General features: G+C 36.0%; 3 protein-coding genes across 3 annotated transcripts; 1 reads left to right on the top strand and 2 right to left on the bottom strand.

The window, feature by feature from the left end:
- Positions 1-564: 564 nt before the first annotated feature.
- Positions 565-1,558, bottom strand: LOC127428048 (transcription factor HES-5-like). The gene is made up of 2 exons (XM_051676073.1): positions 1,479-1,558; positions 565-1,363 (listed from the first exon to the last, which is right to left on the bottom strand). Exons 1-2 carry the CDS (start codon positions 1,533-1,535, stop codon positions 950-952), a joined length of 471 nt encoding a protein of 156 aa, XP_051532033.1. The 5' UTR covers positions 1,536-1,558; the 3' UTR covers positions 565-949.
- Positions 1,559-5,137: 3,579 nt separating this feature from the next.
- On the bottom strand, positions 5,138-5,999 carry LOC127428263 (transcription factor HES-5-like). The gene is made up of 2 exons (XM_051676495.1): positions 5,637-5,999; positions 5,138-5,542 (listed from the first exon to the last, which is right to left on the bottom strand). Exons 1-2 carry the CDS (start codon positions 5,868-5,870, stop codon positions 5,138-5,140), a joined length of 639 nt encoding a protein of 212 aa, XP_051532455.1. The 5' UTR covers positions 5,871-5,999.
- A 5,942-nt stretch (positions 6,000-11,941) lies between these two features.
- Positions 11,942-13,241, top strand: LOC127428266 (transcription factor HES-5-like). The gene is made up of 2 exons (XM_051676498.1): positions 11,942-12,042; positions 12,137-13,241. Exons 1-2 carry the CDS (start codon positions 11,995-11,997, stop codon positions 12,539-12,541), a joined length of 453 nt encoding a protein of 150 aa, XP_051532458.1. The 5' UTR covers positions 11,942-11,994; the 3' UTR covers positions 12,542-13,241.
- The last annotated feature ends 1,105 nt before the right edge of the window (positions 13,242-14,346 follow it).

Genomic DNA, 14,346 nt, shown 5'->3' with positions numbered 1-14,346 from the left:
TGTATACAATTTACCTTATAATTCTTTTTTCACATTAACATAATGAGATTGAGATTATTCACAATGCAGTATGCTACTGAGTATTGGGGGTTAATGTGCTTAAATTGTCATGAAAATAAATGTCATAATGGAGAAAAAAATCGTCTTCATTTTCTTTGCACACAATAACTTTTCTAGTTTTCTTCTTCTATTGATTCTGGGGTGAAAATATGACTTGGATATTTCTTGACATTGATGTTCACTCTTGAAGAACATAGAAGGAATTGCTGAGATATTTTGGACCACTGAGGTTAAAAGTAAGTGTAAATGGCCTCCCATTAGCTTAAAATGTGGCCTGTTTGACAACTTTAACTAACAGTGTGATAGTTTGTTAAAAACATTATGTATGAATTTCAAAGTGACATTAGTCAGACATGCAACATCCATACTGATTCACCAATTAGAGAACAAGATTGATTATATATTAAAAGGTGTTTATTTTGTGACAAAATAGTCACACACTTTAACATTTGTCATCATATAATATATATTAACAAAGACTGACATTCTTCATAAGAAGGAACAACAACATTTTGCCTTTAAAAAGCATAGAGAAAGCATATGTGAAAAAGAAAATGCATATAAATCCTTCCAGCTCCATAGGAGTTAGAAAGACATCACTCAACTCTTCAATGTGAAGATTACTTATACAAATCAATGTCCATCCTCTTCTGATCATATATATATATATATACACACACACACACACACACACACACACACACACACACAATCATATGCAGAAGATCAGGATTTCACATTGTGAAACACATTTTAGCTGTACCATAAGAAGAACCTCTTACAAAAGAAATTAATGGAGTTAACATAAAAAAGGAAATATCTCCTTCAACATAAGAGATGGTAAAACCACCATCTAGTTTACATGGGAAAGTCTTTCAGCTTGTTGTCTCTACCAAGGTCTCCAGAGAGGTCTGAGAGCACATGGTTCCTGCTTCACTGTGATCGTGAGGGGTTGATGGGAGGCTGGAGACAGGTGTGTGAGATCTTGAGCCGATCGCTGGGCTTCCTGGTTGTGGTTCAGATGTTGACGTACTGTGTCCACCTTGGAGTTGGCAGACAGGAAGGTCATGGTCTCTTTCCAACACTGGGAGTAGCCATCAAAGTGGTCTTTCTGTGGAGCTGCTGAGGTCTTGGACTGCAGCTGCTGTTTCAGGAAGATCACAGTCATCTTCAGAATGTCGGCTTTCTCCAGCTTGGTGTTGGGGTCTTGCTGCTGGAATTCCTTCTCCAGCATTGTTTTGAGCTGCTCGATGCAGCTGTTGATGCGATCTCTGCGCATCTTCTCCACCACAGGCTTTCTTAACTGTTTAGGAGAAGAAAGTCTTGATTAGTTCTTTGGTTCATTTGACTGAAGAACATAGCAGAATATAAGAGAGATGTTGTCAAAACTGTTGAATATAAGTGTCAGGGATACTTACTTTATGCTTTTCCTTGTTGGAAAGTTTGGAGTAGTCAGTAGTGCAGGTCGGAGGCATTCTTTCAGATGGAGTGATGTTTCTCTGAGGAGAGCCAGTCAGTTGTGTTGAGAATGAGGGTCCCACTCCTCTATTTATAGGAGCTCATTAGCATTACAAAGCCATGAGTCCCAGGCAGGATTAGTTTTCCCACACTCGGAGGCCAGTGGGTGAGGCGTGCTCAACAAATCACCTCAAAACATTGGCTGAACCGTCCCTCAGCCCTTATATCTATCTTAGCTGTCAATAGGTCAATCAGTTTTACAATAATTAAATCTAGTGTTGCATGCTCCAAACATGTAACTACAGTAGCTCAGGAAAATAACTTAATCCAAACTTTATTTTTATCAAAATCCAGTGCCGTGAATTAAATGCATGTGTTTTATGTCATCATGGTGGACTTTGATATGTTTAATTGGCCACAAAGTTACACTTCTTTCATTACCTTATTTCATATACAGTTAAACACTGTTTAAAATATACTGTATATATTTTCTATATTAATGTAGTTTTGTATATTCCACAATCTTTTATTTTACTTTTTTATTTATTTGTTCTCCCCTTTTTCTCCCCAATTTGGAATGCCCAATTCCCAAAGCGCTCTAAGTCCCCATGATGGCATAGTGACTTGCCTCAATCCGAGTGGTGGAGGATGAATCTCAGATGCCTCCGCATCTGAGACCGTCAATCCGTGCATTTTATCACGTGGCTTGTTGAGCACGTTACCGCGGAGACGTAGTGTGTGTGGAGGCCCACGCTATTCTCTGCGTCATCCACGCACAACTCACCACGCGCCCCACCGAGAGCGAGTACCACACATTATAGCGACCACAAGGAGGTTATCCCATGTGACTCTACCCTCCCTAGCAACCGGGCCAATTTGGTTGCTTAGGAGACCTGGCTTGAGTCATGCTGTGGATTAGAACTCGCGACTCCAGGGGTGATAGTCCGCGTCAATACTCGCTGAGCTACCTAGGCCCCCCTTATATTCCACAATCTTGAAATATTGTGGTGAATTTAATAGAGATCAGATTGGATGATTCATATGACTGTTGGGAGTTCAGGAAAATGAGGGGGAAAATTTCAGCATCAGTAACTAAAATTTCACATTACCAAAAAAGTAAAACATGACACATGGCGGAATTACCATAGAAATGTTTTTTTGAAACTAAATACAATAGTTTAGTTTTGAAACTAAACTATTGTATATGACTGACAAGAAATGTTAAGTTGAAGAAAACTTTATATTATTTTATTATTATTATTAGTAACAACAAAAGTTTGTTGCTAACAAAAATGCTAATTCTTGACCAACGTGTTAAATACAGTAAATACAGTAAATACAGTAAATCTTTTTGCAGTGACATTTAATCAGATTGTCTTATTGATTAAAGAAAAGAGTTTTATTAAGTTTAATTAAAGTCGGTATATTTAATTTTAAAACGTTCAGAAACTTTTTCACCACTGATAAACTAACAAAATGAAAACTAAACATTTAATAAACATCAAATATTATGTTCATGTGTATAAGTTCATGTATCTGTCAAAAACACAACAGTTTACAATGTGAATTTAAGAGTACAGTCTGTTTTTGAAACACTCACCACACTAGTAACTGAACTGGGAGTTTAGACTGGGAAACTCCATGTTCATTTAAGTAAGAACACCTTTGCTTCCACTTCCAAGGATCAAAGTGGCTCGCTCTCTCTGAAGCGTGTCTGGGTACTTTTTATTGCCTCACACCAACTTGTTGGTCATGTCAACAAAACTGGACATCTGAGCTGGTGTATTAGGCACACTTTTAGTGGCCCATGACACTGTTTTCCCACAGCGTGAGAGGAAGGAAGCCTGTGTGCCATAAAATAACCGTCGCACCTTCGAATTTAAATATCGTGGCTTCTGCTCGTCTCTGATTGGATGATCGTGTGGGAAACCGTCGGAAGCGCGCGAAATAACTGTTGACTCGGGTACAAATACAGTGAACTCCTCCACAACTCATCTGCCTATGACCAGGAGCTGACTTTGTACACATTTGTTATTCTTTTTTTCTTTCTTTCTTTTTTTACCTTAAAGACATGGCACCAACCAGACAGAATTAAGCCTGTGACATCGTTTTATATCCAGACAATCACAAAGTATAAACCACTGCTGTACTTGCTGTAACTGACAAAAAATGTAACGTTTTTGTCTTCTTTCCAAATAGTTTCGAAAGATCCTTGTGAAAAAAATCCAGAGAGACAGAATTAATACCAGTATCAAAGAGCTGGGAGATTTATTTCACGAAATGATGCAGATCTCGGGGCAGCAGGGCGCTAGACTGCAGACAGCTGATATTCTGGAGATGGCAGTTCATTTTTTGTAGCAAAGCGCGGGAAAACGCGCGCCACTGCCAGATATGCGTGCGGATTCTCGTAGTGTTTGCAGGAGACGTTGCGTCACGTGTCACTGCACGCGCATCTGCAGCCGCAGGACAGAGAAGCGATCAAACGATTTTACGTGCAGCAGAGGACCAATCAGATTCATTTAATGGCCTCAACGCAACTTGGGCTAGTGCGCAGATCACCAACGCCATCTTCAAGACCAAGAGTGCTGTTTAATTAATTAAGAGATTTTTTGAATTTCGAGACCATATCCGTCTGCTTTGACAAAACCTTTGTTGTTGCTTTGTAATTCCCCCTTTCGTGCAACATTTGCACGTTCTATTGGATTTGATCAAGTTAGAGAAGTCGTCTACTACAGTGTATGGCAAGCATGACGTCATGAGATAATCCTGTGATTTGAGTATCAAATTTAATCAATGCCTTTTGTAAAGGTGTGGCTTCGTTCAGATGTAATCCATACAATAAACTTGCTTTGTAATTATGTGGCAACTTATATCACTTATTAAACATTCCCTATGTTTAAAAAGTAATCCCTCATCCTTATGTTCCTATTAAAATTAGTGTCAGTATCATTGAATTGATGCAAAACAAAGTGATCAAAGAGCAATTTGATTTATTTGATCTCTAATGAGAAAAATGATTTTTTTTGCACATTACACATGCAGTCTCAACCTGTATATTGATACAATATAAGTGAGTCAGTTGAAAACGTAATAAAGTTCCCATCAAAATACACGCCTGTATAAAAGGAATAGACATCAAACGATTGGCAAACTCGTTTCAAAATGGAACTAAAGCAAGATCTGATCTGAATATGCTCAAAAATGAGGAATAACAATTTACCCTAAGGGTTCAAGATAAAATCTAGCTTCAATATGAAGCACAAATTAATAGTACTTGAAATAAGTAATGGAAAACCCATCAACATAGATGGAAAAATGGTTTTAACCAAAATAATGTGTTTTTTTTTTTTTTAAACAGATGTATTAAACACATCTTCACAAGTCTGAAGACTACAAACAGTTGAATAAATGCCTTGCACATACTTTACATATCCAATATGAATATTCAAATTTCAAATGATATTGTAGTGAAGTAAGGTCTTCACTCTATCAGATTCTTTGCAATACAAGTATTGGAATTTGATTAACACTTTTCCTAAAAGAGGAAAACTTTATGACATGTAGTTCATTCAGTCTAGTGTAGACCTTCAGTGTTCATTTAATTGGCTTGCCTCAGGTTCTACCAAGGCCTCCAGACGGCGCTCTTGCTGACATTCATCTCTTTACTGAAGGTGTTCTGGTTTGAGGAGCTCAGCTGAGGCAGGACACTTTCCCTCCTGTTCTGCTCACGTGATATCTGCAGGTTCTGGAAGTGTCTTCTCTGTGTCTTCAGATCATCTTTGGACAGGAAGTGCACAATCTCACAGACACACCTGGAGAAGCCTTGATTGACAGCATGTGAACTGGAGTCCAGAACAGACTGCTGGTGTCTCAGGAAACTGACGGTCATCTCCAGGATATCTGCTTTCTCCAGCTTGGTATCAGGCTGCTGCTTGAGGAACTCTGGAGCCAGAAGACACTTGAGCTGCTCAATGCTGCTGTTGATACGTTCTCTGCGCATCTTCTCCACTGTTGGCTTTCTCACCTGAAAACCGAAGCAAAACACATTGAGTTAACTTGCCTTCAGAAAGATGAGACATGGAAGCTGCTGCAGTAATGTTGCTGTAATGTGAATGTACCTTGTTGTTGAGAGGGAAATGCTCCTTTGAGATGATTGTAGGTGTCATGCCTGTATCTCTGTGCTGTACATCTCTCTGTGCAGAGTGAATCTGATTTGCACTGGCTGCAGCTCCTCTATTTATACTCCCAAATCTCCATATGAATGTGTGAGGCTTGAGCTTGTTGGAGTTTCTCACAGTTTGTAGCCAATGGAAGAGCTCCATCAGACAATGAGGAATGTGGGGCCGCCACATGCTCAATGATCCTCTATCAGGGGCACAAAGCCAGTGTCTCAGGGGAGCAGGTGATGGAGAGGGAATCACTGTGTGAATCTGGGAAAGTGCTGACCCTGTAGAGAGAACAGATCTGCGGCCTGATGTTCACATCAGTGTCACTTTATGAAAAAGACACACGTGTCACACTGAGATTGCTTTTTTATTTTTAAATAACATTGCATGCCCTCTCACAAGTCTTGTCAACTGGAAAGATGTGTAATGCAACTGAAAGCTGTTTGCACCACCAAGAAGTAGTAATTATTTTGTACAAGCTTACCTTATATTATTATTACATTTATGTTAAAAATATATTAAATATTATTATATTTGTATATTATATTTACATTAGAATGACATTATCTACCTATATACTGGTACATATAATTGATTAATTCACATTATTATTGTGAACAGTCAGGTAAGGGAAGAAATTCAGGATATTCAACATTTCAAGATAAATGTTACTGGATATTCTGGAGAAGCAGGTGTTCGAGGAGTTCTGGTTGTACCTGTTCTCAGGTTTGTGTTTCACACACTCCAGGACACACACACATACACAGCTGGCTCACAACATAATGTATACCCCGATCACATGCCCCAACGGTCTCTGATGCTTGTGGGAGCCACAGAGACACACAGCTTCCCACACTTCTGTATTCATCACATTAAATCACTCACACAATAGAAGTGTGTCAGTTCTCACAGGACTAAACTAACTGGATTTCTGGAGGGAAATCTAAAATAGTACATAAGTTTGATATTAAACGTTATTTATTTATTCATTATAAACAAATTAATATTATGATTTTATTTGGTATTAAAATTTATTTTTTATTTAATACTTATTATACTTTTGCTTTAAATGAATGTGTTCAGTGATTTCTTTTTATTCAAATTATTATTTTGGGTAGTCTGGGGGAGTCTTAAGGATGCTATTAAACTTCATGAATTTATTTATACTTGTGTTTTTAATAAATGTGTTGTGTTTCAGTAATGCATTATATTAATTTTTACGTTGTTTTGTATTCTTTTTTTATATCTTTGTATCTTATATTACTCTTAAAAGCATGCTTATGCTTCATATGTATGAATTATTGAAAAAATCTAATATTTTACACATAACTGTAAACTTAAACATCAGTTTAATTTATTAATTTATACTTTTGTACTAATGAATGTGTTTTTTCTTTTTTTCCTTTTACTCTCTAAAGTGCCTTGAAAAAAAGTTTATTAATATTGCTTTGTGTAGTCTGGAGGAAATTCTAAAATAGTACTTAATGATATTTAACTTTATTTATATTAAAATTATTATGTTTCATTATTATATTTGTTTTAAAGTTTTTTGTATTGTTGTTATACTTTAGTATTTTATATTTCTCTGTAAAGCACTTTGAGAAGCTACTTTTAAAGGTGTTATTTAAAAAGTTGTATTCATTATTTTGGGTAGTCTAGAGGAAAGTCTAAAATAGTTCTTAATGATGCTATTAAACTTTATTAATTTATTTATACTTGTGTTTTTAATAAATACTTTGTGTTTGAGTGATACAATATATTTGTTAGTTATTTTATTTGTTATTATTTTGGTAATTTGAAAAGTTTTTGTTTTTTGTGTTTTCTATTAATTACTAAAGCACGTTAATAAGCTACTTTTAAGGGTGCTTTTTAAAAATAGATGACGATGATGGTTATTATTATAAATAATCATAATTTTCTGTAACACAAATGCCTTTAAAAAAAAAAGTTTTATAAATAAATTCAAATTTAAACTCGAGTGCATTGTATCTGTCATTGAATTAAATGGCAATACATATTTTCTGCAAATCTTCATTGCTAATCCTACTGTGAGAACAGCAGAATCCTGAGTCCTCATGCCCTCAGCCTTTCTTCCAGATTTCCCAAGGCTGACCTTTCAACCAGATGGCACTGGAAAAAAAATCCCACCTGTCTAGTGAAGTCTTCAATTAAAAGCCTATGGACCAATGACAATTATGAAGAGCCTATTGTTCCATTTTTCTCTGCTCTCTGATTGGCTGGCTACAGATACACTCTGATATTAAAGTAGGCTAGACTGAAGGTCTTGTGTGGAGTTTGATTTTAACCACTGAAGAAGAACCAGAGCAATCTTAGAGAACCTAACTACCAAGAGGTACATCAGCTGTAGCTTCAGATAAACTCCAAAAACTCAATTTCAGCATCAGTCATGCCTGCCTACATGGACATCGCCCCTCAAGACAACTTTCACTATGCCAGGTAAGAAAAGCTCAGAAATATTCAATACTTAAAGCATCATAATGTTAACTGATATTCATTTGATCTTATTTGTATGTACTCACAGTAACACTCATGATGATCTCTTTGCAGATGCAAACTGTACAGCTTGGAGAGGAAATGTTTCAGCAAAGTAGAAAAACTCAAGTCCACTTTTGAAGACCATCTCCATCATGGTATCCCTTCATCTGACATTGTGGAGAAGACAGTTTATTTCTTCAGCTTGAAAAGAGTCTTACTTTTTCACAACGGCTACTCAAAGTGTTCCCGTGGAATTCTGCGTCTTTCACCATCTCCAGAACAGGACGTGACCCCGTTGTTCTAAAGAAACGTCCATCACAGACTGACCTGACAATGGCAGGGTTAACAAGTCAAGCACTTGATGTGATCTTATGTTTAAGCACATCTGCCTCAGAGGAAAACAGCATTTTGTTTGCTCTCTCTGGAATTTGTTCACTAAAGGGTTTGATGTTATTGCAGATATTGCAATGGCAAGAATAAATGTCGACATGACTCTTAAAGCACAGCGGTGCATCACTTGCAATGTGCGTTACCTTGTGTAAACCACCAAGCTGAAGATGCATTTTGTGCATTTAGTTATACAATTGTACTGTATTTTTCTCTTGAAGAGAAACTGACTCAGTGTTTTTAGAAACATTTGACCATGCTCTCTTTTAGAGCTGCTAGACTTCAAAAAGCAACAAGCCACATCTATTTTAGACACTGAGGATGTGGACTATATTTTGGTTCACAAAATGTCTCTCTGATATCCAGAGACTATTAAATTGTATCAGATTTGATCATACACATCGTGTTAGATGTCACTGACAGTATTACTGGAAATGTATTTTTTGCATTGGCAATATTTTGGGCAATGCCGACCCAGTTTCGTTTCCATCACTGGAAATGTATTGTGTATTTGTGGATACATTTTTATACACCTTCCATGAAGGCAATCAACTTTTCATTATGAGATTGTAAATCTCACGCTTGATGTTCAATTTAAAACACTCACTTTATGTAAAACACAAATATCCCACATTGGGAATTGGTTCTGAATATTTTATCAATGTGATAAATGCTTTGATGTCCTCATAGGACATATGATCATCTCATAACATCATGTTATTGATTCTTCCATTTTCTGCTATACAATGTGGTTAACTCTCTTCTGTTGACCTCTGATTGTTCATGTTTTCATGATATTTCATCCTTTAGAGGAATATATTAACAGTTAAGTATCTTAACATTTAAACACTAACAGTTTCTGTTGAAACTGCTGATGTGCTTAAAATTACCCCTTAAATATTCTCATGTTGAGATGCAAATGTTGATCATTATTTACCAGGGAATAATGTTGTGGTAAATGTTACATAACTTTTGTAAAGTTTATTATATTTGATGTGTACTCTTATATGCTTCTTCATGCAAATGTTCTGATATTTTATCAGCAATTTATTTGCATTCTTAATGAATTGACATTGAGTCATTACAAAACAGAAAAAAATAAAAAAGTCAAATCTACTCTCTGTTGTGGCACTCTGTTCTGTCTTGGAATTCAATTCAGGTTTTCTTCAACACTCAAGTGGAATAACAATGAAGGAAAATATTAAAAATGATACAAATTATAAATGATTAAATGCAATAATAAGGTACTTTGTATTCAAATGATCACAAGACAAATTGATTTGAGTAACTCTTGGTATCACCCCTAAACTGACACTAAAGCAAATGAAAGAATTTAGCTTCCTAAAACCGCACAACTCATCATTGAATTATAATCTTTAATTGTGTAATTATCAGTGTGGATTATCTGTACAATGGGATTGAAAAACTGAAGTAGAGAAAAGTCATTTTTTAATTCCAGATTTAAGTTTAATTTCGGGTTAACCCCTTCTTATCCCTCAGACACAATTTTTAGCTTTTTGTGGAGATTATTAAAATAAATTAAAATATATTCTAAACTTTGAGAAAGGTCAGATTAGAAACTAGAATTATTAGATTAGCTCCCTTGGGGAAATTATGCCAAAATTACATAATCCAACACCTATAATACATTTACAATTAAACTATGCTCAAAATCACTTTAATACTAGGTTTTAAAAAATATTTTTTCTATGATTGCTCAAATAAATATTACCATATTATTTTATGAAATGGCACTGAAAACAGCATGATGTGAAATTGCATTTAAATTCTTGGTAAATATGAATTTCTCATTTTAAAAAAGCAGACAACAAACAGTTACTTCAGAACAATCTCATTGCAGGTGCATCAGGTTCCTAATTTTTTCACATTGATTGTGTTAGGGAATAAAACGTTTCATCAGTTTAAGACCGTGTAAATTTGGAGACATGTGTCTGCTGTGTGTTTCAGTTAGACACACATCTATTGTTGTGTAACTGAAATCAATGAATGAACAGAGTGTGAGAACCAGAGAAGAACTCACTCACAGACCCTCAGTAGAACTCAACTAAGAGACCAGGGGTCAGAGGTCAACATGAATGGACTGGATTACAGCTTTATACTATTTCAATTTTATTCACTAAAAATATAAATTAAAAAAATAAATGAACTGACTCATATTATTCAGAAAACTTGTATTTTGTTTTATTATTTTTATTCTTAATTTCCACACATAGAGGCAAACGTTCATTATCAGTCTCGAATTAAGCTTCATTATCATGTGAACTAGACACACTTGTATTGTTGTGTATATGTGTGACTGGTCAGAGTGTGGGAAAACTCTAGAGAACAGAGTCACAGTTCTAGTGTCATTAGCATCCTAAACCTCCAACACAACCTCAATATTTGACAAACACACACGAGAGATGACACACTTATGGAAATGAAGATATACCTGATGTTGACAGGTAAACATTGATATGGATGCCTCCTCAAATGAACTATTACACTATTACAGTTTATTTGAATTGATTTGTCCCCATGCATCATGTACTTTTAAATCTACATTAAACAGAAACAAATCTTCTACATCAGGTACTTAAGAGAATAAATTCCCAAACATGTTTTATCAGACACAAATTGTAATGAAACCATATGCACTGTATTATTAAGTGTTGTGTTTTGCATATTTAATAGTCGAGGTCAATAACAAGCAGCACCAAAAAAGTGTTTAATAACTTCACAACTTTTGCATCAAGTCAGGACATGTTCCTCCAAGTCAGATGTTTCCCTCCAGATGGTTGGTGACGTCAGGTAGAGGACAGAGTCTTCATCCGTCACTAATGCTCCATTCAGGTCTTTTGTGCTCCATTGATGTGAACACAGAGACTCATCTGAGATCTCGACTCACACTGACCAGCAGAAATAAACACACACAACACACATCTGGAGTGTGAGATAATAGAGACAAAGACCTCTGAATTACAGTACACATCTATCTATCTATCTATCTATCTATCTATCTATCTACTGTATGTAGAAAGACTCAAATGAACGGCCGTTCCACACGTGTGTACAGTGTTGACTAGCGTTTGCTGGTTGAGTGACATTAATGTGAACATCAGGCCGTAGATCTGTTCTCTCTACAGGGTCAGCACTTTCCCAGATTCACACAGTGATTCCCTCTCCATCACCTGCTCCCCTGAGACACTGGCTTTGTGCCCCTGATAGAGGATCATTGAGCATGTGGCGGCCCCACATTCCTCATTGTCTGATGGAGCTCTTCCATTGGCTACAAACTGTGAGAAACTCCAACAAGCTCAAGCCTCACACATTCATATGGAGATTTGGGAGTATAAATAGAGGATCTGCAGCCAGTGCAAATCAGACTCACTCTGCACAGAGAGATGTACAGCACAGAGATACAGACATGACACCTACAATCATCTCAAAGGAGCATCTCCCTCTCAACAACAAGGTACATTCACATTACAGCAACATTACTGCAGCAGCTTTCATGTCTCATCTTTCTGAAGGCAAGTTCACTCAATGTGTTTTGTTTCGGTTTTCAGGTGAGAAAGCCAACAGTGGAGAAGATGCGCAGAGAACGTATCAACAGCAGCATTGAGCAGCTCAAGTGTCTTCTGGCTCCAGAGTTCCTCAAGCAGCAGCCTGATACCAAGCTGGAGAAAGCAGATATCCTGGAGATGACCGTCAGTTTCCTGAGACACCAGCAGTCTGTTCTGGACTCCAGTTCACATGCTGTCAATCAAGGCTTCTCCAGGTGTGTCTGTGAGATTGTGCACTTCCTGTCCAAAGATGATCTGAAGACACAGAGAAGACACTTCCAGAACCTGCAGATATCATGTGAGCAGAACAGGAGGGAAAGTGTCCTGCCTCAGCTGAACTCCTCAAACCAGAACACCTTCAGTAAAGAGATGAATGTCAGCAAGAGCACCATCTGGAGGCCTTGGTAGAACTCTACATGAACTGATCATGGACAAAACAATTCTGTTTCCAGTATGGAAAAGGTATCTGTACTGTAAAGTACTCTGATGATTCAATCTTCTATGAAGACTCCATGTAAAGAAGTCCAGATGGGAAAATATACTGACGTCTATATTAGACAACATTGACTTTTACATTAGATACATCTTCAGCAGTTTTTTTTTAACTGTATTATTGTCCTGTCTCAGGACTGAATCTGCTAGAATCTCATATAGTTGAGGTTTTTTTTTTTATGTATTGTTAAATACTTGTTCCTGTCTTCAATGAAGACTTACTATCACGATCAAATCACACCATGACGTGAAATCACATGATATTGATGATTAAATAATTCATTTTAAATTAACAGTTTTTAATCTGAATTTGGTTTAATGAAAGCAATGCTATCGTTTTTACCTTTTACCCTTTTTATAGGGAAAATAAATACATTTCTTTTTCATTATTTGAATTAGGCCATTATTCTCACATTGAGAGGTGGTTGTTTAATCATAACCTCTGCTACAGTTCTGTGCAAATGTAAATGTGTCTTTTGAAAAGACTGTTGAATGATGCTGAAACTCTGCTCTATTAAGAGTACAATGTATCTTGGGAATTTTCTAAGCAATTGTTGTGATATATTATCACTTTATGACATAATGACAAAACAGATATTCATGAAAATAAAATCAGTTCACATTACATAATGTCTCTGCTCTTTGTCAGTTTTTATAGTTAATGAATATGCACACAAAATAATAGTAATAATAATAATAATAATAATAAAAATAAGAAGAAGAAGAAGAAGAAGAAGAAGAAGAATTATAACAGATTCACATAATAATATTCATATAATACTAAATATTGAATATCGTAATATCAAAGCTTTACACAGATGATATCAATGTTTGTTCATACATTTGCACTGATTTTTTTCATTGTTTTGACATTGTGACTATGTACTAAGAAGATAATGTGTCATGTAATCCTTAAGAAATTATTGTAATGTGCTAATTTGTTACTAAAGAAACATTTCATTGTATTAGACCAGTTGAAAATGGTTTTGTTACTTAATGAAGTGTGGACATCGTACAGTAAAGCAGTGTCTTTTTTGCAAATTCAAATTTTGTCGAGTCAAATTTTGTTTTTTGTTCAAATCTCTCTAGACATTAATCAGTCTATTGTTCTTTTGAGAGATGACAGCTGTTCCATGCACTACTGTCTTGAAAGAAGATATGCATATATCACATTATATCATGTTCAGTATCCTGTTCATTATATCAGTAGTCATGGATATACACAAACGGCTCAGTTTCCAGAGAATACTCCTCAAAATAATTAAATTAAATGGCATTAAACATCTGTTCAACCTCCAATTACTGTCACCTGAAAAACAGCCACTGCATTTAAATCATCATACATGTGTATAAGTAATGTGCATGAACCTTTAGTCAGTAGTGTTTATCTGGTAACTGGATGACAACAATTCAACAGCCTCTCAGGGGAATTTTCATGATAGGATCAAAGGTTCATTAGCATTTGAATAGGCACATGTCTATTGTTCAGCGTGGGAACGCTCTGGTACACAGATCACAGATTAGTCTCATTAGCATCCCTAAACATAAATAAAACTCAGTATTTTAGAACTCTGGAACCAAGATAACAGCCTTGTTCTCACTCACAACAAGGAAGAAATAAGTCTCAAAAATTAACATTTAAACATCTGAATTGACCAATTATGAGCACATTGACTAAATTCTCCTTTGCATTAGTGTACCAGAGCGACAGTATTTAACCT

The sequence above is a fragment of the Myxocyprinus asiaticus genome, chromosome 37 (assembly GCF_019703515.2).
Source record: "Myxocyprinus asiaticus isolate MX2 ecotype Aquarium Trade chromosome 37, UBuf_Myxa_2, whole genome shotgun sequence".
Taxonomy (NCBI): Eukaryota; Metazoa; Chordata; class Actinopteri; order Cypriniformes; family Catostomidae; genus Myxocyprinus; species Myxocyprinus asiaticus.
This window is presented reverse-complemented; position numbering and strand designations above follow the sequence as displayed.

Excerpts from the sequence above, each read along its gene's own strand:
- LOC127428048 (XM_051676073.1), bottom strand. The coding sequence starts at position 1,535 with ATGCCTCCGACCTGCACTACTGACTACTCCAAACTTTCCAACAAGGAA. Across the intron at positions 1,364-1,478 it reads CCAACAAGGAAAAGCATAAA|TTAAGAAAGCCTGTGGTGGA; the intron begins GTAAGTATCCCT and ends TCTCCTAAACAG.
- LOC127428263 (XM_051676495.1), bottom strand. The coding sequence starts at position 5,870 with ATGTGGCGGCCCCACATTCCTCATTGTCTGATGGAGCTCTTCCATTGG. Across the intron at positions 5,543-5,636 it reads ATTTCCCTCTCAACAACAAG|GTGAGAAAGCCAACAGTGGA; the intron begins GTACATTCACAT and ends TTCGGTTTTCAG.
- LOC127428266 (XM_051676498.1), top strand. The coding sequence starts at position 11,995 with ATGACACCTACAATCATCTCAAAGGAGCATCTCCCTCTCAACAACAAG. Across the intron at positions 12,043-12,136 it reads ATCTCCCTCTCAACAACAAG|GTGAGAAAGCCAACAGTGGA; the intron begins GTACATTCACAT and ends TTCGGTTTTCAG.